Below are 20701 nucleotides of genomic sequence, written 5' to 3' on the forward strand. Positions count from 1 at the left end.
TGACGCAGAATAGCTCTGATTAGCATTTTCTCTATCGGTTCCAGTGCTCCGACACCTAATCTTTTCAGAGATTGACGTAAGGAAAATTGTCGCTAGAGTCATTTTCCACAGCTTTTAAAACGCTCAGGCTGTGAAGCGTTTCCATCATAACTCGAGTGAAACTACTCTCTACTCGACATTTTATTTAAAACTCTTTATTTAAAAAACAATGACCGAAGATCCACAAAAAACACCAGTACCATCCAGCAGCTGCTTGCTTGTTTCAGTCAACCACGAGCGATTCCAGAGCACCAGATTTTGCAAGAACATTCAACACTGCAAGAGACGACTTTCTGGGAAGATAATTGAAGTTTCGAAGAAAAATTTGAGGAAATCGAGAAGAAGAAAAATCGGCCTCGTTTTTATGGGATGCATTTCTGTTGATTGTCACGATTAACTGGGAAAAAGCATCCTTTTCTTTATTTATGTTTCTGTCAAAAATCATTAAATTTATGTTCATGAGCTCGAACTTTCGTTCAATAAACCGGAGAAAATTGAAATAAAAAATCGACCTGTAGGAAATGAAAAAGCACTTGAAAGTGATGAGTGCACGTTCCAACGGAAGTTCCTGGATTATTCGACTCGAATTTCTGCACGTTCCAAAGAATTACATCAAAATAAGCTTTGAACTTTTTAATTTGCGAGAAAATCAGCCTGCAAGAAAGAAACACAGGGAGTTTAATTGTTCTTCGAAAGTATATTACAGTTAGATACCACACAATTAGCTATGTACAATTTACAAAAGCTTCATTTTAGGATTCTTTTCTTTTTTAGCAAAACTCAAATCATCTGGGCAGTTAATGCAGCTTGAGGGCGAAAATGTCCACCCAAAGCTTGGAAAATAAATATTGATGATCTTCTTTTTCAAAATTATCTTTTGGTAGTTTATCATTTTTAACAAAAGATGCTCTAGTTCTCAGGAACGGCCTTATACTGAGCGATCTTCTTGGGCTTCTTTATAAAATTTACATTATTTCGTATCATACTATTCAAGCATAATTATTGAAGCAATAATTATGATTTTTATTCTAGTGATTTAAAAACAGGCAAAGCGGATTTATGCCCATTAAAAATCGGACTAAAATATAAGCAAAAAAGCTAAAAAGTTATCTAGGGGGCGTTAAAGTTGAAGGATATTTACAGGAAGAGGACAGTAACGTTTGTTCAACATTAGTTCTTTGCAAGTATTAGGCATTTTTAGCACTCGAGCGATTTGTTCCAGGCACAGACGGCAGTTTTTGGATTGCAGTTGCACTTCAGCTGCTTCTGCAATTTCGACGAGTCACTTGCACATGTGACACTCTTGCATTTACCAGCCTAAATGAATTGATGCTTTTTCAACTCTCTTTTTGAGTAAATATCTTACCCTCGGAGCGTAGAAAATCTTTCCAGCGAGGCTCATACTCCTCGAAGACTCGACACGGTCGATCACCTTCTTGCTAACTGGCTTGATGCAGCTTGAATCGTCCCAGCCGATTGGCATCTCGCAGCCTATTGTTAAAATGATAAGAAATCAAAATGAAAGAAGATAGAAAGGGGAAGGATTTGATACCAATAGGACAAATCGGGGGCGATTTGCTCCAGTCGCAACTGCCATTTTTGCAAACGCAAGTTGTCTTCGATGCATTTGGCTTCCATAAAAATCCGTAGAATGCCTGGTTTTGGTTCTTAAATTACCGCAAAAAAGATGCTTTCCAGAAAAGCTCGTACTTGAAAAAATTGAATCTGAACCATTCCTTGTCGCAGAAAATTCTTCCACACTGAGTCCCTTCTGGATAAAATCCGTTCTTGATGACGGCCTTCTTCTTATTTGCGCCCTTGCATAGACCGTATTTATACTGTGCTTCAATTTTGCAACCAGCAGCTTGTGCTTCTTCCACCGCTGCTTTGGGGCAATCTGAAATAAAATAATTTTAGACGATTGAACTTAAGAAGACCCTTGTCTATGAATAATCCCGAGATTAGGATCGAGCTTACCTTGATTAGAACACTGCTGGCTTTGTTGAGCAGTTCCTTGACAAGTTTCGCCATCCGGGCAGGATCGTGTACGCGTTTGTTGTCCCTCTCCGCAGCTAGCGCTGAATAAAGCGTTTTAGAAACTTGGTTAGTTTCGTTTTCGAGGATTAATAGAATCAAAGAATCGGAGCTCTTGTTCAGTTCTTGCCGTAAGTACTCGGGAAAAGTAAAATAAACAGATATTTGAGGATGTTACCAGAGCATGTTTAATTTACTTATTTATGTCTCCTTTCGAAGACTACAGTGGTGAATCCTCGATTGGGAAGGACGCGCTGAATCCTCGATTGGGAAGCGGCAGCGCATATAGCAAGCCAATCTCTAGAGAAGTGCGGTGCGGACCGAATCCTCGATTGGGAAGCGGCAAGTCAAAGTGACCTTCCCAATCGAGGATTCACCACTGTACTTTAATCAGGTCGCGGAAAATCGACAAAAATTAGCATATTAGCTTGAACTTTTCTCTATTCTAAAAACTCGCGCGTGCCTACTTTCCATTTCAAAGCTCCGTAAAAGCGAAAAAAACGCGCTGTTACCTGCACTGAGTCCAAGCTGTCCAGTCCGCCCAGCCAAGTGCGACCGGGCATTCTTCTTCACCGCAGCTTCTCGATTCGGCTGTAATGAACTTACGACACTGAGGCTTTCTTCCAGAGCAGGATCGGCTCCGTTCTTGGGTTCCTCCTCCACAACTGACGCTGCAAGAACTCCACGAAGTCCAAGAACCGAGCATGCTTGCCGCTGCCGTTGGTTTTTTCACATTATTGGCTGAAATAAAAAAGTAAGTTAAGAACAATCAAGATTCTTTTTTTTAACTTACCACAAGCTTTCTCTGTGCACGTTTCCATTTCAGCGGCATCTGCAGCTGGGCATTCCGAACTTCCGATACTTGCGTAAAGGCAGCCTCTGGATCGTGCTCGGTGGCCTTGACCGCAGGTGCTCGAGCATGGGGACCAGATTCCCCAGCCACTCCAGCTAGGGCAAGGAAGACCTCCGCAGAATTGGAAATCTTGCTCGTCCTTCTTTGGGCAACTAGAACTTCCTACCTGTGCGCCCTCGCATTCCCGTGTTCGACGCTAAGAAAAGTTGATTATCTAAGCTATTCTGTTGAGCGCGCGTTTATTATCATAGAACTTTGATTCCTGCGTAAAAATCAAAAGTGTTCAAGTATTCCAAGTAGGCCTACCTGTTGTCCGTGGCCGCAAGTTTTGCTACATCCTTCCCAAGCGCCCCAATTCGCCCAGCCAGGGCAAGTGTGCGTGTTACACTGTTCAGTTTCAATATTATCAAAACGGGAGCACGAGCCTTGCCCGATAAAACCTCCATCGCAGAGTCTATTTCTCCTGCGCATTCCGGCGCCACAAGAGCGTGAACAACCGCTCCAGGCTCCCCACCCGCCCCAGGCGATGCTAGATACTTCCTTTGCGCCAGGGGCGGAAACGGCCTCTGGCTCGAATCCGAGGCAGTTGCAGGATTCGGACTCGACGTTCTGTCCTTCGGGGCAGCCTACCGCGTAACCAGCCTGGCCTCCTTTGCAAAATCTGAGTCGCTTTCTTGAACAGTTGCCGCGGCGGTCAGCTTGACAGGAATCCCATTCAGACCATTCACCAAATCTGAAAAATTAAATTACCGAAAGATTAACTCCCAGACTCCGCCGACGTGTTATTTCAGCACGCAGCGAATTAGGGGATAAACTCAATTATCTCTTCTCTTTATTCCCTTATGCTAAAAACTATTGACCGAGAATCTATGGAACTATTGTCTGTCTGGGAGTCAATGTTGTGGCCAAAATTGTTGTTTTAGAATAACAGGTAGTTCCGCTTTTTCTCGCTCAAAATTGCAATTTTCACCCCAGAAACCACAATTCTCCTTATTTTCTCACCTCGGTGCATTAGCACAGCTTGCCCAGGCCCACTTCCAAGCACCAGACATTGAACTTCTTATGTGCATATCTTGCGGGCAGAGTTGCTGCTCGAAACTGTAGCCGTTGACCTGGAGCGTGTTGATTTGATCGCTTATAAGCCAGAAGTTATCCGTTGCTGTCGAGTAGTAGTACAGGAAATACTCGCGTCCGGGCCCTTCAAGTTCGTAGATTGGTCGATCATTTAGAGATCGTCCTTCTAATCGAGCGAATACTTTGCCTTGCACAGGGTTAGAAAATGTATGCATCGTTCACGTTTGATTAAAGACTACCATGCAATCACGAAAAGATAATGTGACGAGATTCGACTAGAAAATAGATACTTTCAGCCACTTTTCTGCTTAGCTTTTCATTCAGCAGACTAGGCCATCTGTAGCAAGTTACGATTGCGCACTTTTACAAATTGGTTGTTTCGAGTAGCTCCCGTGATAAAGAACCATTACTCAAACACGAGTGCTTTTGATAATAAATTGGAACACCTCCGAAAAGTGCTTTTCCAAGTGGCTGCTACGTAGAGTTCGCGAAACAATTCTTTTTTTTTTGACCTAAATGCGAAAATTTAACCCTTATCCTTCAATTTCGACGCGGTCGCAGCAAACTTTCTCGACGCAGCCGGCTTCGTCGGATCCATCAGCGCAGTCGACCAATCCGTCGCACACCTAATCAAATATTTTAGAATTTGGCTGGTTGAAGACAGTCATTAACATCTCGCGTGGTTGCGGCACTGTAACAAGCAGCAATTTCCTGAGATGAACACGCGTCTTAGGTAAAAAGTAAGTATTCATGGCGAAAATTTACACAGTACAAAAACAGTAGCTTTTTAAGTTATCTGAGCGAGCTTGGGGACTGTCGACATCTATTTACAGTGCCAGTCAACAGTAAACGAAATTTTAATATTTGCGATTCAGCTTTTGCTTCTTTCTCTTTCCCTCTTTTGGTTTCTCTGACTACCACTCATAAAAACTCATGGCGGAGAAAGAGAAATTTCTTGATCCTAATTTGGATCCTTTTACTTCAATTAGAACAAGAACGTAAGAAAACGGATTGATGATTAAAATTATATATCTAGTGCTGCCGAGGAAATTGTGAAAGATCAAAATCAGTGTGTTAAAGATTTGAAGGATCTAACCGAATGCCAAATTGAGATTGAAAACATTAAAAAATCTAGGTCAAGAAAAAAACACGAAGCGAAGGAGGCAAAAAGTTTGTGAATTTCGAACTTTTTTAGCTAAAATGTTATAAGATGCAAGAGAAAGATTTGAAAAAGAATGCGAAAGACTGGAAGGCGAGAAGAATGAATTACAGAGAAAAATTACAGAGATTAATCTTAATCTTGATCTTGAAAAAATTGAAGTTGCGAAATGCTAAGGTTCTTCACTATTCATTTGTTTTAATAATGCTTTGCTATATCTGAGTGAAGTGATAAGACATACAAGAAACTTCAAGACCGAATCAAAGAAGATGACATCAAGCTTGAACGATATGAGGAAACAAAAAGAAAAATCACAGAAAGAGCATTTCGTGGACGTAAATGTGCTCTTTGCATGAAGTCTTTCTCAGAGAGTGTTCAAGAAGCTTGTATTCGAGTAAATATCAATTAACTTCTCAAAACACGGGCGCGCTACTATACCCTCAAAACACGGGGTCCAATAATTGGACCACAATGCATTATGCAGCCCCGCGCGGCGCGCCAAATTCATAGTGTGAAAAATAGCGCTCAGAACTTTTGGCTCTAATTGACGTTTCCATTGAGTAAAAAAGATTATAAATATATTGTTAGAGAGCTTGAACCCTCTTCTATAATAATTTACAATTGTAAATCGAAAAATCCGTTTCGATATTCCACCAGAGAGCGAAAGAGAAATATGGCGCAAAACGCCACCACTTTTGAGTTTTCATTCGAAACTTCACAGAGTGGTTCGTTTTCGTCCTATCAGCTCACATTACAAAATTCAGGTCAAACAGATTACTAGAACGGGAAATACAGGGGGTAAAAGTCGCCGTGGTCCAATGATTGGACCACGTGCCTTGAGAAGTTAACAAGAATACGTAAACTTTAGCTTGAAGTTAAGTGCGGTCATCGATTTTGTGAAAGCTGCTTGCAGAATAAATCTCAGCAAAATCTAGATAAAAGCGAAAAATGCCCAACATGCGGCAAAAAATTTAAGAAGGAGGACATTCGACGTCTCTTGTGATCAACAAGCTGGAATATTGAATACTTTTCTTTTTGAAAAAAATAAATTCACTTTCTTTTTACTTTATCATAAAAATTCTTCGCGGAACAGACTTTGATAACGATCACGAAATAATATTATAATAATGATATTCTCTCGAATGGGACTTGAAGTGATCTAAGCTGGATTTGAACTAACCTTGTTGACGTAAGTGTGTCCAACGCCGCTTCGGCATTGCCACTTGCCGCCCATGCACTCGTAGCCCATTCCACCGCAGTTGTAGATTTCGCAGATTTGGAGAGCATCGTTTTGGGAAAATCGGTTTCGCTGGACGACGACGGGCTTTCCGGATTCTCGGTGAACAACTGTTGGTTCTCCATTCACCGAAAAAGCGTAACCACCTTATAAAAAATCGTTAATATTAGTCTTCCGATTTCGTGGATGTCCTTGTTACGGAAGTTTATGTATCAAAAATTCATCGCTTAGAGATAATCTGGGATAAAATACGCGGCTTCCGTCCTTTCGAAATAATGAAAAAACGTGCGTGCGTTCGCCCTTCCTGAAATTCAAAAGCATGTCAGAAAAGCGTACATAAACTCGCCACGGAAAGTTAAAGGGCCAACCTCTCTAAGTGAAATTGTTTTTTTTTTTCGAGCAACGTCCTCAAAAAAAGTCTCATTCTTCCACTGCTTACCGTAATGCATGACAGATTGGAAATCGGAGAGAGGCGATTTTCTGGCAGTTAGATTTTCTGGCAGTTAGACTTTCTGGCAAAGGCGATTTTCTGGCACTGCCAGAAAATCTAACTTCCAGAAAATCGCCTTTGCCAGAAAATCTAACTGCCAGAAAGTCTAACTGCCAGAAAATCGCCTTTTTAGTATGCATATTATTTGAAACTCTGCAAAAAACTCTTTTTAATAAAATCATTTATAAATTCGAAAAACTGGTGATTATCACACAAATTTCATTCCGGAGCAGTTTCAGCAGGAGTTTGCACCTTTCGACGGGAGCGTTTGATCTAAAAGCCGACTATTCAGGGCGCTAAAAAAGACGACGAATTTGGAATTGAAATTTCTGCGCTAAAAATAGAATGAGGGCAGCATCCACAGTTCGTTCTTGCTATTTTCGGAGTAACAAACGGGTTAACAGGCAGCTGAAAAGTTAGATTTTGATTTTTCTGAGAAAATGGAGGATGATGAAGAGAATGCGGATAGAAAAATGTTGAAACTGACACCGATTCCACCACCTTCTGAGGAAGAATTTTCAGGATAGTTTTATAACAAGTTCAGTTTCAAAAAGCATTTGCGTGCGCCATTATCTCAGTGGGTGCTCACTGTGACCAAGTACTCGAAATCAGATGCAAACACCGGGTGATTAACACAGAAATTCCCGGAAGAAGCTGATTTATGTTTGCTACAGCTATTAATCTTGAATAAATGGGTCAAAAGTGGCCTTTGTCAATGAATTTTTATAAAACGTGTAAGAAAACATTGGTGGTACTGTCGAAAACCCTGCCTTGGTAACGATTCAACGAAACTCAAAAAACAATGCATCCTTCCTCGTCAAAGTTGCTTCCAGATCATTTGCTTTCAAAGCAAGAAAAGCGAAGAAAACGATTCTGCATTCTAAAAACGACGATCCTGACTTCCGTTTCAAGATGCGAGTCGAGTGTGAAAATCAATCATATTCGAAAGACGCTTCATTCCGCTGTTCAACGAAGATTTGGATGTTTGCAAAAGTTGTTGATATGGAATCTCCTCGTTTTTTTGAGCTCAGCAATTGGCGATGTGGAAAGCTAGAGTCGAAAGTAGACATTCACATGAATAAATGTCTGAAGAACGATGCACTCGAAAAGAAGCGATTACAGTACGCAACGACTGTGTCCATGCTCAACAGGAACCAAATTCGCCCAAAAAGTCAACAGACAATTCGTGGAGAAGTTCAAAAAGATTCACAACTTTCGAGCATGGAAAGAGGCAATCTTTTCACGAAAAAGGAGATGAGACGTCTTGCTCAGAATTCCAGAAAGTACGAAAGAAAAATAAAGGCCGCTACAGTTCCTGATCCTCGACGCTTGGAAGACTGGATGACAGTACTAGGAAAGTGATTTATTTGACCGAGCACAGATGCACGAAAGAAATGACAGTGAATATAGTTTAGTTAAATCTTGAGTTGAATTATCCTTTAGAGCTTGGGACATCCTTGATACGGTAGAAAAGCAGAGGCCGTGCGTTCTTCTTTTTCCTTTGTCTTTCCCTGAACTAACATAAATTCGAAGCCGCAAGCGGCTTCTCTTACGATGCAGGAGTTCTTGGGGCTTCGAGGACCCGAGCAGCGGGAGCTCCAGCTCGAGCGGGTGCTTTCTTTGCTGTTGTAGAAACTGCAGCGAATTTGAAGCGGGAGTCACACCAGCGTTCGCTCTCGCATGAACGGGACCAAGAGGTTCTCCCTTTGAAATCAGAATTGAAAAAGGATTTCGCGTTCTTTTTGATTTACCTGATAGTTAGCGTCGAAAAACTTTTTAAACCATTGAACGAAGTGTGAGACACTTGACAGTGGTGAAAGGAAATTACTTTGCATGACGTTGTCGCCACGGAAGCAGATTTCTCCTTTTCCTTCGCGCGCATAATAATCCATGTCGGGCACGTCAACAAGTTTAAAAAATATTAGCCATCGGCAAATAGCTGAACCAGACGTCGCTTGTTTTCCAAGGCTCTTTAACCGAGAAGATTGTAATGCCACAGCAGACGGTGCAGATGTTCTTGTGAGTCAAGACGACGCCTTTCGGATCGCCAGTCGTGTCGGATGTGTAATTGATCGTAGCAATGTCTGAATAATGAAATTAAATGATCGCCCCTATTTTTATCATTTTTACCTGAAGAAGTCGGCGGAACATTATCAAACGAGCTGTCTTTTCCGATTGCAATAAAATCGTCGAAACTTATGATTTTATAATTGGAGGACTTGACCTTCTTGAATTTTCGAAACACAACGATTGTTTGAAGATGAGCAGGCTTGATTTTGAGAATGAGGTCAAGTTTCTTTTGATTTTGAACGAAGCAGATTGGAGCTTCAATCTGAAGAAAAAGTAAAAATAATCTCGTAAAGAAGTTGTAAACTTACGTGCTCGAGAATGTATTTGACTGCTTGTTCACCAAAAGTATCGTAAAGCGAAACATTGCATATATTTTGATAGTATCCTCCAATGATTACTGCGTCGTATTCGTAGCAATTCGACGAGTAGATCGCAATTTTGCTTTCTCCACTGATAAGTCCGTGCTTTTTCAGTGAATTCGCCAGGTATTGAGATGTTGCAGCGAACTCGCCATAAGTACGGGTCGTGTAATCTGTCAAATCTGGCGTCGGAGTGCCTCAAATGATAGCATTATCACTGGCGGTCTCTCTTCCTCGCTGGAAGCACTCAAGAATTGTCTGAATAACTGTAAAGAAAGTTCTGAGTGATACGCTTTACCTGTGGATAATCAGCTGGCAGAGTCCAGAGTCCTTTCTTCTCGCAGAGAATATTGTGTCTTGCGAAGGTTTCAGAATCTGCTTCATAACTTTGTGGCGCGTCAACGTAGTCTAATTTCTTGTTTCTGTGTAGAGTTATAATTTTGATGAAGACAAACCTTATCTACGCCCATTTTTTGAACGAGTTTTGCAAGACTTTGAAGTTATTGACATATTCGTGCTCGTGTTTTGCATTGTACTTTACTGTCTTTAGTCGGATGGAACCTAAACCAAATGTAGCTTGATTAAAAACGATTCGAAAGATGAGGGGTAAGGTGGAGACAACGAGGACATCATTTTTGTTTCACGAAACGAACATTGAAAAGTAATAATTCATTAATAAATCACGAAAAGGCGATGGTGAAACAAAATGGATTCTAATGAATGAGTTTCTTTCGCCGGAACAACGAAGCCCGATATGGGATGAAGCTCTAGCTTTTGCGACTCAACACGATTTGCGCATGCTGACCTCTTCAAAACACTGGTTTGTTGACGGTAAATTCTTTACGAAAGGCCAGCAAAAGAAGTTTGGCTACCGTCAACTCCTCATTATTGGATCAAGAGACCGAGATGATAGTGTTAATCCTAGATTCTTTATTATTCTCAAGGGTCAGTCTAAAGAAGGCTACAAGATTGTCTTTGAGGCTTTAAAGGAAATGATCAATATTGAAAATTTTGAACTTACTTGGTTCGGCAGCGAATTTGTCGTGTGTAATAACGTTGATGAGGACCACAATCGGCCGTTCGGTAGTTTTGAATAGCAGAGCAGCCGATTTTCCTGAAAAACTGTAAATTGATCTACAAAAAGAAACTTTGTCCTGATTCTGAATTTACAACTGTCTCGTCCGATTTCGAACCTGGGCTCAGAAATTCGATTCGCGAAACATGGCCGGAGAAGAATCTACGCATGGTTGGGTGCTACTTTCATTGGTTACAGAGTGTTAGAAGATATTTACAAAGTCATGGACTGTTGGCACTCTGGGAGAAAAATGGAAAGATACTCCAAGCACTCATCCATGCGATCCCATTCATTCACTTGACCGAACCTACATTCTACGACACATTTATGCAGCTTTTGCGTCGAACACTTGATGAACTGTCTACACCACTAATCAAAGACGAGATTAATGAGTTCTACAGATATCTTTCTACGACGTACTTGAATGACGATGCTAAATTCCCTCCTAGTTCATGGGCCCTTGCATTATCGATAGGAGCGAGGAATGGTTCAAAATTCTTGACTAATAACAGTCTTGAAATCATGGTAAGTTACCTTTTTCGATGGGAAATCTTGTAAAAACATCGAATTCGTGAAGATGCGATTCCAACTAAAATTAAATGTTTAGAACTCATCCCTGGTGGATCAAGGAATCAACAATGCGACAGAGCTATCTACGGTCATCTCCATTGCTAATGGCTTTAAAAGTGAAAGCTTCAGTACGGAAATTGCTAAGCTTGAGAGCAACAGCCAGCAAAGTACTAAAAATGACAGATTGTGCGCCTTAGTTGCGGTTGTACGCTACGAGCAGCTAGCAAGATTTGACAAAAAATGCGCAGAAAATGGCTCAATCGAAGAAGCAATTGTTTCTGTCGGCTTCGGCTTGATGAGGGCCAGATCAAAGGCCGAGTCATTGAAATCTACTCAGAAACTCCGACATTTTATCAACAACGCCACGCAACCAGAAACTGCTGTATTTCAAAATTTGATTAAAGAATCAACAGCTGACGTATAGTTACTATTTTTTATACAAAAATAAAAATTATTTAGTCATACCAGTTTCAAGAAGCAATGCCTGTGATGTCCCCAGTTCGCGATGAGCAAGAAACAGCTGGTGAGCAAGTTGACCCAGATCCTTTCGCTCAGCAAGGAGGAGAATTCGATTTGAGAAGAGTTGCGGCGCCAATCGCTCAGCCAGTTCAAAGAGTGGAAAGAAGAGTCGATGAGGAGACGAGCAATGATGAAGTCGATGTGCCAGCTGTTATCCATGAGTTCGACCCACCTCCAGTGGACTCTTTACCGTCGGACAATGAGGATCGTGAGCCTGAAAACTGTAATATATCAAAAATGTAAATATCAAAAATTTAATATTTCTAGTTGAAAAATCGCCATCTCCAATACATTGGGAACGACTTCTGGATAAAACCGATGAGATAGATGAAACGATCAGAAAACAGTTTCCAAATCGTCCTTCGTCTTCAGAATCGGAGCAAGGTAACTGTCCATATTTAAAAAATAAATGACTTTCATTTAAGAAAATGACGAAGCCGGACAAGCTAATCGTTCTCGTCCAACATCTGATTCTTACCGGAATTTTGATGACAGAACTAGTCCCGAAAAGCTGGTTCTATCTGAACCCAAGCAGCCACGGAAGTATATTCGCAGCGCAAAATCCGCAAAACAGCGCAAAACGCGGGATCTTTCATTGTCAGATTCTGAATCGGATCGTAAGTTTAGTTTTATCAAGCAGAATGTTAATTATTCTAGATGAGCGCCCCGAATCTTCGCAAAATACGCGTAGTTTGTGCGCAAAAGTGAAGCGGAATGCGAAAAAATCAACCTATTGCGAGCATGATTCCCCACCAAAAAAGAAAAAGAAGAAAACTGAAGCCGAAGTGCGTTTGGCAGCCCAAATTGCGAAAGAAAAGAAAATTCTTAAAGAAAGAAATCGAAAAAAAAGAGAAAATGATCCTAAGGTAATGCTTGTATGTTTCTTTAAGAAAATAGCAGAATATTTAGGGCTACTATGCTGATATAGCAAATAAACGGCGTCAAACCATTCAAAGAAAAAAAGAACAAAATGAAGAGTTGATCGCAGAGTTACGGGAAGAGCTGGAAAAAATGAAGGCGGAAAATGCGAAATTGCGAAAACGCGAAGAAATGAGAAAAGCAGATATCCCAGGATTGTTTACACGTATATAATGGTTTCTTATTTAATTGTATTTAATTAGAATAACTTGATAAATAATAAAAAGACGATGACGATTTGATGCGCCAATTAAAAGAAGTACTCGCCACTTCCGACGAAGAAGACTTCTGATGTTCTATAAAAAAAGCTCCTTACATTTTCATCAAACTCGTTACATTCGTTACGGACGATTTCCATAGGTCAGAGCCGTTACAAAATTACCGGGGCAAACTTGCTGTTGCTCTAGCGCCTAAGGGTTACATTGTAGCCCAAGACATCTTTATACGTATCGACGGAGAATCTCAAGCTCTATGCCAGTATCATCTCAGATTTTCGAGATCTCAAAAAATTTCGGATTTATGGCGATTTTTCATTTTTCAAAGGACTACGTGTCCCTAATTCAGCCAATCACAGCACTGTATTTGACGCATTTGCACCGGTAAATTTGTAACGTCTCAGTTAATTGAAGCCGCTGAAAAATAAACCAATAAGTGAAAAAATTGATTGCAAAAGAAAATTCGAAACTCCTTTCCTATATATTTTTCTTCTTCGTTGGAGCTCCTAAAGATGGAATCGAGCACGTCGTTTTGTTGATTCATCGAGTTCCTAGAATTCGGAAGCTTTCTTTGTTGTCTGCGAGAAGAATACTGGCAGGAAGTTCTTCAATATCTTTCGAGGAGTTCAAAATCATGTTAAATTAAAGAAAGGGCACAATTATAACGGGTAAATTCTTCTGGAGGCCCACAATTATAACGGGTTCAATATTCTCCCCGTTGTTATTTTATATGGTCAATTTTCAACACTGAGTCCTTTCTGAAATTGAAATTCTGAATTAAAATTTAAAAATGATAGACAGTATTTTAGTTTCGCAACTCGTAAAGCTTTAATGTCAAAAATTGAAAAAAAATAGAAACATTTAACTTATCAACGGTTTGTGCATCGAAAGAGAGAAGAAAACGCATCATACATTAAATACGAAAGGTTGAAGTTTGGAGGCGAAACAAAGCGGAAACACAGTTCATAAGTTTTAAGCGAATTGGGCAAAATTTTATAGGCAGTTAATTCTTCTCTAATTCCTCTGGCAGTTAATTCTTCTCTGATCTTCATCATTTCCGCTTGAAAAAAACCGTTGATTTATCAACTAAATTCAGGCGAGCACAGCGCGGCGAATAAGGGAGGAGCGCGCCGCCCACGCGCGCCTGACTATTTCTCAGAAGAATCAGAAGATGAATTCCGAGCTCTTCTTCTCTCCGTTTTTATCTTCCAGGATCATTAACTATAGATGTGAAATCAAAGAGGCGATTTTCTGGCAGTTAGACTTTCTGGCATATTAGATTTTCTGGCATTGCCAGAAAATCGCCTTTGCCAGAAAGTCTAACTGCCAGAAAATCTAACTGCCAGAAAATCGCCTCCCTCTGGAAATCGTAGTCGCCACCTTCGGAAGATGATTCCCACTCATGGAGGGGCAGCTGATCGAATTGCGCGTTGCAACTCTCTTGTCCAGTTGAGCCGCACATGTTTCCGATGTTTTGGTACTAGAGAACAGCATTTTTAAACAATCGAAAATCAAGATGAATCTGACAAAATTAAGTTAAGATCAACTAGTTTTCTGCGAAAAATACAGTAGATGTTTCATAATGTGAAAAAACTCTTATTGAAAAGTGACGCTTATCACACATTTTCATCGAAATAAATCTCCGTTTTAAGCTTGTTACCTTGACTTCGATGTATTTTTGGCGTCCGGTCGAGCCTGTTCGTGATAAAATCCAAGCGCATGCATAAATTCGTGCTGAACGGTTCCTCTCGAGACGCAACCCAGCGATCTAATGGAGATCTCCTGTTCGCTCACGCCCTGAAAGCCGACGTAGGAATAGCAGCCCGATCCACTCGTGATTTTGATCTTGCTGTCGTAACTTCTGTCCTTTGCGTTGACGAGTCGGAAGTCAATGCAGGTATTCGATCCAAGATCAAAGAGAGCTCGCTTGATGTCCTCTCGCAACTCGGCTGGGTAATTGTCTTGGAAGTAGAACGGAATCACGTGCCTGAAAAACAAAAGGTTAATTCAGGGAGAAAAAGGAAGATGAGCGGTGAATCCAATCTGGGCAAAATGGAATTCCCCGTCTTCAAAAAAATGTGACGGATGGGCTGACTGGCTAAACCAAAGCCACTGAGCTCATTTGCCACCTGCCCTGTTACTCGGGACGGAGAAATCGCGCAGTAGCTACTGTACAAGAAACACGTGTATTTGAAACTTACTTGTTGTGTTCTCTGTATTGATCCCACTTGACAACAGCTCCAATAGCTCTGGTGAGCTCTCTTCTTCGTTCCATCGCGTCCGTTGTTTCGTTTCTGTTCATTCCATTCCTCGCCAAATACTGCCGGTAAAGAGGGTTGATGTCGAGAGTTGGGTCAATTCTATGTCCAATCGTCGATTGTCCCTTGTCGCGCATCTTCTGCGCCTGCCACTCGCCAAAAATCATATCGTCTTCGCGTCCACCGCGTTCCAATTCGCTTCCTGCAAATCGGGTATCAACAAGTTTACACAAGTTCCACGACAGTTCCCTCATTTAGAAAGCGATTAATGGCGGACAGTTACACGCGATCGCTTCCGTTTACGAGAAATTATAATGCAAGTGAATTTAACATAGATTATATTCCGATGGAATCGCTCATCAGACAATTTTCAAGAGCAATTTTTAGTTGAAAATCAAAGAAATAAGGCCAAAGAATCAAAGAGATTTTAGATATTTCGACTACTAAGAGGCTTATAAGATCATTTTTAGAAGGACTTGAAAGTAAGTGTTCTATGCGAAGGAACGCGTGGAAATCGGATCGATGCTCGGTGTCACCCAGAAGATGTGACAGTAAATACGATTATGGTTTCTCTAGGCAGCGCGCTCCCAACCCGTTGCGTCTAATTCTGTTGACGCTTTTCCAAAGATCAGCCCCTCCTCAGCTTTGCCGAGCCCACTGCCGACTTTTTAATTTATAAACTTAGCTTGGATTCCTCCTCTGATTTTCGAGAAAGCCGAGGTCTTACAAGACGAAAAACCGTAACAGTGGAGAGGCGTGAAATTTAGAAGAAACTTGTCGGAAGTGAATTTCCCACGGTGAATGATCGAATTTATTAAAACAAGAAAAATAAAGTCAATTGGTGTGGTGGAAGCTCCCGGAAGTTATTACGTACGGCGATAAACTACCGACCAGCAATGTCGTGTAGGAATAATCTTGTTTCACCTTTAATTTTCAGAATGATGCATTTTTAACTTATTTTAGATTCTATCAATGAAGAAGAAAGATTGGGAGAAGACACGAATCGACAAAAAGGCGAAAAACTTTTAAACCAATCAAATATTCGTATTCGGCCCGCGAGCCAATGAGATTACAGAAAAAAAAGGCACAAAATTTGAGTTGATTGTAACATTTTTGCCGATTCAAGCTAACCCTAACCCTAGCCTAGGGTCCCTAGGCCTAAAGATCCCTAATTTTGGGTAGATGCAGACGATTTCTCCTCAGTTTAAAAAGTGTATATATATAAACAAATACATCGCTTATTTATATTATTTTATATTCCTTATCATCTCAAGAACGCCTTTATCCCTCTTAATAAATATTTGACTCTCAGAAGACCCTATCGACTGTTTTGGCGAAGCCATTGAAATGCAGGAAAATAAATTCATGAAAAGCTCAGCACTTTCTGATTACGTGGCTAAGTCCGTAAGTTTAGTCTTGGAGCGCGTCAATGTTTTCGATTCGCTTCCTTTTTGCAAAGAGGCTTCATCCTCTTTTTTTTCTGGGCGGAGTCGACATTCTGGACGAAAGTTGTACGTTCGCGAAAACAAACAAACGCCAGATTTTTAAAATTAAAAAAGAGAGTTTCTAGCGGCGGGGCAAAAATTGAACACGTTCTCGTAATTCAAAAGTCACTTCCGCAAAGAATAAACTCGAAACCTGTTCACGTTTTGTAAGGGCTTAGACAGGTTAAAACCTCTTAATTCTTTGGCGATCATGATTTTACGCAATCTTAGCCGATATTTTATAAAAACGATATCTGACACAGTGTTTCCTTGGAAATAATTTTGGGGAATCCTTTGTTTGTCCACGAACTCTTTGGTCATTACGCGGTTGTTTCAGCGGTTGGTGAAAAAAAGTCTTCCGTTCAATTTATCCGTTCTAATTATGCACCCAGCTAATTAGCAGCTCTGGGGCTGGATGAAGAAAGTTGTTACCCTCTCCTTGGCAGAAATCAGAAGTGAGCTTTGTTAGGCGCGTCCACGTGCAGCCTTTGTTGATTTGTTTTCCATTGCGATTCGGGCCATTCTGAGACAAGCGGTGCCAAAAGTTCCTTTCGCGACATTTTGTTTGTTAGGGGCTGATTGACACTTTTTTTTAATTAAAAAATGCTAGAAAAAATGCCTCAAAAATATTGTCGAAAAAATCCATATCATTGGCTGAACATCCTATTTTTGCTTGGCCAAATTAAGGGGTAGACCTAACATATTTTTTCTCTTCAAAATTTTACATTTACGCCCTTATTGCATCAAAATAAGGGTGTCACTAAATTATTTCTTGAAAAAAAATTTTTGCTGAGAAAAAACGGGTCTTTGTCGTTTTCTGACAAGAATTTGACCAGATTTTATGCTACAAAATGGATGAAAATTCTAGTGTCTGAAGTTTTCTTTTAGTTGAGCGAAGAGAACAAAAGAAGGATGTGCTTTATCTTCGACTGGTTGCGATTTTGGATTATCTCATTTCGATCTGGTGGAGTTGTGCTTTTACAAAAAGCGAGCTAGTCACGCTAGAGCATAATGTGAGTTTGTTGCAAAAACACGCAACTGATTTCAATCGACACGGACTGCGCAACAATGACACTCAACAATTTTATTTCAAAGCGTAATTTTTCTTTTTACCTGAAACAAGACTCAAATAAAGAGGCTGAATTTTATTATAATTTTGTCCAAAAATGCTCCCTTTATAATATAAAATCTTCAAAAAGATGAAGTTATCTTAAGCCAAAAATTTCGGATGCTTTAGAGACGAATTTCGATTAGAAGTTTTGACAAAATTCTAGAGGGAAATTTACGAAAAGGAGGAGACGCCGTGGAAAGGATGAAGGGCGCTTGTTTTTCATGACAACTCCTTATTACAAATCCACTTGTCCAAAAAGTGCAATCTTGCAATCTTGCAAAGGCGTAAAGAAATATCCTCAAAAAGCATTAAAAAAGGCTTGAATATTAATCAAAGGGCTTATTTTCTTTTGGCACCACTTTCCTTACAGACACATCTGGACGTCTTTATCCTTGGTTTGTGTTTATTTATACATTGTAGTCGGCAGGTTCCTGGGTTTTCTACATTGTCGCACATCAAAAGTACTTTTTTACTGTTTTTAAAGATGTTGCTAAATGCTTGAGAAGCAAAAAATGTCGAGAGTTACGAACGGGTTGACGTTAACTTTCAGATGTCCTTCCGCTTTTGCCAATCAGTCAGTTTAAAATGTGATTGATTCATCCACGTTTGAGTACTCGGGCAATGGGGATATTGATGATTTGCGTCTGAGACTCTGAGACCTCGAAAATATGCGAAACTTTTATTTAATAAACCTAGTTTCGCATGTTTTTCGATGATAAAACTACAAAGAAAGGCTAATTGAGGTCGATTTTACAGATTAATCTCACAACAAATGTTGCTAGAACAAATTGAAGCAACAAATAGTTGTTGAATTCTGTATATGGTTTGTTTGAATAGAACACGATAAAAACAGAAAACATCGATCCCAAGCATTCTATTGAGAAGTAGCTCTATTTATAGCTTCAACGCGCAATCGTTTTAAACCAAAATAAATATGAAATAATTCGAACTAGACGCCTGGCACAAATTTTCTAAAATTTAATCTCAGACTTAGAATTCTCGATCTCTCGAACTCCGACTTGCCCAATCTGCAAATTTTAGCAGTAGAGTAATCAAAGAATGACACCATATCTTTTCTTCGAGAAATGGTTGATCAGAAATATGAAAAAGACCTTATTCTTGTTCGATATTGAAAAAAATACATAAAGTTTATCCACGACTCAATCAATTATCTCGTTCCCTTGCATATGTGTTCTAAACATTCCCCCTCAAATATTTGAAAAACGGTTCCTTGATCATGTAAACCAGCTTTAACGAGTTCGCTTCCGAAATCGTCACAAGCTCCTGCTTGCGTCTTCCAGTGCTGATCTCTTTTTCTGGCCACGCAAGTAGCCACCAGCGCGGAAAAGATCCGCATTATGTTGTGTTATTTCTCTTTTTTGTTGTTGTTGAAAAGCTTCTTCTTTTCGTTAATCTCTTTCTCTTCGTTGATTTCAAAAAATCAAATAAAAAAAATCGACTGTTGTGTTATTTACAAGTGGCTCTGTCTATTACAAGAGTACCATGTATCAGAAGATAGGACTTCAATCGACCAAAAACTCCAGCGCCCACTCCTCGATCGTGAAAACGCAAGCGCGCGCCGCCTCACCGTCGCCACCTATCGCAAACTTACGAACCCAGCGCCATGGAGCAGCGAAATCCGCTACTCCTTCGCCGCGAATCGTCAATCGGGCAGGAGTTAACGGTCAAAATTCAATGTCAATAATAAGCTAATAGTCAGTAACTTCGAACTTTACCCGAATATTTTCCTGAAGCTAGCGTTTTTTTTAATTACTGATGAAATGCTATCATACTGTATGTTTTCTGATACCAAGTTCATTGTAGACTACAATTTGTAGTCCCTTAGTCTGATTTTTTTCTATCGATTTATCAAAGAAAGGGTCTAATTTTGTGCTTGGTTCCGGAAGTTCCTTATCTAATCAAAAAGTACCAAAGTTGTTGTCTCTTGTTTCTCGTGTCATATTCACAATTTAACTTATCGTAATCGAAAAAGATAAAGATAAAGCATCGGGAGTATTTTTCAAATCCGAGAATTTCAAAAACGAAGTTCCATATTTTTTAGTTCTTCGTTTAAACTTAGAATAGGATAATTGTCGACTCGCTATTCTAGCTTGTCTTAGCTTGAATATGTCGATGGAATGGTAAATGCAGTGAAGAAATTCTCAAATACGCGTTTGGTCCTTAGAAACTCGCAACCAACACCTTTTGCGTTTCTCAGCTCCCCGACTCTCCGGAGAAATACCCGATCAAGGGAGAAAAAGTGCCATGTAGAGCGCGCACCTTCAAATTTTTGACATGACTTTTTGGTGGTCAATCAAAAACCTCAATAAAATTTACAAATTTAATCCTTCACTTGCCCACGTGTTTGAAAATTCTCATGCAACAACAGTAGCTTAGCTAACTGAAGCTAGAATTTTTCTCTAGAAAATTGAGAAAAATTTTGCAATTTTGAAAATTTTGCATGCAAAGGAGCTTTTTCTCTAGAAAATCTGTTGTTGTCAGGGGCAAGATCGTATAATCATCAGTCCTCCGACTTCAAGAGTCCGTCAAAGAGGTTTTTCAAGGTAAGATTTTAATTTCAACGCAAAAAAGCGACTGAGAATTCAGAAAAATTGAGATACCGGCGAGGTGACTCCGAGCGACGCTTCAACCTCAACGAAGAAGAGCCAATAATTGGAGTAACGGGCTACTTCAAGCGAAAGGGATTGTCCCTTCTAGGTGACAACAATGGCCATCGGAAAGCCGATGTAGAACCGATAAAGAACCGATAATCGGACATGGAGATCAAACTTCCTGAATAAAATCAATTTTTGAAAACAACTTTATCTCTTTTTGTTTCTTTCTTCGCAGGTTCGGTTAGCTTAGATCAAGTACAGAGAGTGAGTTGTAGTAGAATTTCTACATTAAGTGGGAAGTGAAGTTGAAGGGGCGGTATTCAGAATACCGTATTCAGATGGGCGTGAAAGAAAAATGACAGACCCTACTGTAGGTGCAAACCGTTTAGATCGTAATTAAAAGGCGCTTTCTAAGGGCGTCTTCAGTTTACTTGTGTTTTTTGGCCAAACAACTATTTGTCATCGTAAGTTTATATCGCTTCTCATTTTTTGTATACTTCCAAAACAGCTCGTTTCCAAAAGAATCCAAATTGGATTTAAAGTTTATCCTGGCCTGAGAATTTCCTGATTCCATTTCACGAGAAAAAAAAATTGATTTCAAAAATATTTTTGTCAGAGCAT

General features: G+C 40.1%; 4 protein-coding genes and 1 long non-coding RNA gene across 5 annotated transcripts; 2 read left to right on the plus strand and 3 right to left on the minus strand.

Moving 5' to 3' along the window:
* Positions 1-716: 716 nt before the first annotated feature.
* LOC145698366 (semaphorin-5B-like) lies at positions 717-4215 on the minus strand. The gene is made up of 9 exons (XM_081775566.1): positions 3929-4215; positions 3233-3659; positions 2867-3122; positions 2586-2814; positions 2017-2117; positions 1775-1936; positions 1592-1693; positions 1406-1530; positions 717-1356 (listed from the first exon to the last, which is right to left on the minus strand). Exons 1-9 carry the CDS (start codon positions 4213-4215, stop codon positions 1237-1239), a joined length of 1809 nt encoding a protein of 602 aa, XP_081631692.1. The 3' UTR covers positions 717-1236.
* Positions 4216-4903: 688 nt separating this feature from the next.
* On the plus strand, positions 4904-6132 carry LOC145700074 (uncharacterized). The gene is made up of 3 exons (XM_081777334.1): positions 4904-4998; positions 5037-5170; positions 5211-6132. Exons 1-3 carry the CDS (start codon positions 4934-4936, stop codon positions 5333-5335), a joined length of 324 nt encoding a protein of 107 aa, XP_081633460.1. The 5' UTR covers positions 4904-4933; the 3' UTR covers positions 5336-6132.
* Positions 6133-6343: 211 nt separating this feature from the next.
* LOC145700072 (zinc metalloproteinase nas-36-like) lies at positions 6344-15146 on the minus strand. Its single transcript, XM_081777332.1, has 5 exons — positions 14814-15146; positions 14273-14599; positions 13974-14092; positions 6836-6852; positions 6344-6542 (listed from the first exon to the last, which is right to left on the minus strand). Exons 1-5 carry the CDS (start codon positions 15122-15124, stop codon positions 6522-6524), a joined length of 795 nt encoding a protein of 264 aa, XP_081633458.1. The 5' UTR covers positions 15125-15146; the 3' UTR covers positions 6344-6521.
* LOC145700075 (uncharacterized) lies at positions 10927-13716 on the minus strand. Its single transcript, XR_014134145.1, has 3 exons — positions 11958-13716; positions 11426-11693; positions 10927-10979 (listed from the first exon to the last, which is right to left on the minus strand). It is a non-coding gene; the product is annotated as an uncharacterized LOC145700075 (long non-coding RNA).
* On the plus strand, positions 10945-12333 carry LOC145700073 (uncharacterized). The gene is made up of 4 exons (XM_081777333.1): positions 10945-11378; positions 11420-11702; positions 11747-11863; positions 11905-12333. The coding sequence occupies exons 1-4, from the start codon at positions 11256-11258 to the stop codon at positions 12138-12140; spliced, it is 759 nt and encodes a 252-aa protein (XP_081633459.1). The 5' UTR covers positions 10945-11255; the 3' UTR covers positions 12141-12333.
* Positions 15147-20701: the final 5555 nt, after the last annotated feature.

This window comes from Oikopleura dioica, chromosome 2 (genome assembly GCF_907165135.1).
Source record: "Oikopleura dioica chromosome 2, OKI2018_I68_1.0, whole genome shotgun sequence".
Classification (NCBI taxonomy): domain Eukaryota; kingdom Metazoa; phylum Chordata; class Appendicularia; order Copelata; family Oikopleuridae; genus Oikopleura; species Oikopleura dioica.

Excerpts from the sequence above, each read along its gene's own strand:
- LOC145700074 (XM_081777334.1), top strand. The coding sequence starts at position 4,934 with ATGGCGGAGAAAGAGAAATTTCTTGATCCTAATTTGGATCCTTTTACT. Across the intron at positions 4,999-5,036 it reads ACTTCAATTAGAACAAGAAC|TGCTGCCGAGGAAATTGTGA; the intron begins GTAAGAAAACGG and ends TTATATATCTAG. Across the intron at positions 5,171-5,210 it reads CGAAGCGAAGGAGGCAAAAA|ATGCAAGAGAAAGATTTGAA; the intron begins GTTTGTGAATTT and ends AAATGTTATAAG.
- LOC145700073 (XM_081777333.1), top strand. The coding sequence starts at position 11,256 with ATGAGGGCCAGATCAAAGGCCGAGTCATTGAAATCTACTCAGAAACTC. Across the intron at positions 11,379-11,419 it reads TTAAAGAATCAACAGCTGAC|TCATACCAGTTTCAAGAAGC; the intron begins GTATAGTTACTA and ends AAAATTATTTAG. Across the intron at positions 11,703-11,746 it reads GGATCGTGAGCCTGAAAACT|TTGAAAAATCGCCATCTCCA; the intron begins GTAATATATCAA and ends TAATATTTCTAG.
- LOC145698366 (XM_081775566.1), bottom strand. The coding sequence starts at position 4,215 with ATGCATACATTTTCTAACCCTGTGCAAGGCAAAGTATTCGCTCGATTA. Across the intron at positions 2,815-2,866 it reads GTGCACAGAGAAAGCTTGTG|CCAATAATGTGAAAAAACCA; the intron begins GTAAGTTAAAAA and ends TTTTTATTTCAG. Across the intron at positions 1,937-2,016 it reads CCAGCAGTGTTCTAATCAAG|ATTGCCCCAAAGCAGCGGTG; the intron begins GTAAGCTCGATC and ends ATTTTATTTCAG.
- LOC145700072 (XM_081777332.1), bottom strand. The coding sequence starts at position 15,124 with ATGAGGGAACTGTCGTGGAACTTGTGTAAACTTGTTGATACCCGATTT. Across the intron at positions 14,600-14,813 it reads CAATACAGAGAACACAACAA|GCACGTGATTCCGTTCTACT; the intron begins GTAAGTTTCAAA and ends TTTGTTTTTCAG. Across the intron at positions 14,093-14,272 it reads AAAAATACATCGAAGTCAAG|TACCAAAACATCGGAAACAT; the intron begins GTAACAAGCTTA and ends GCTGTTCTCTAG.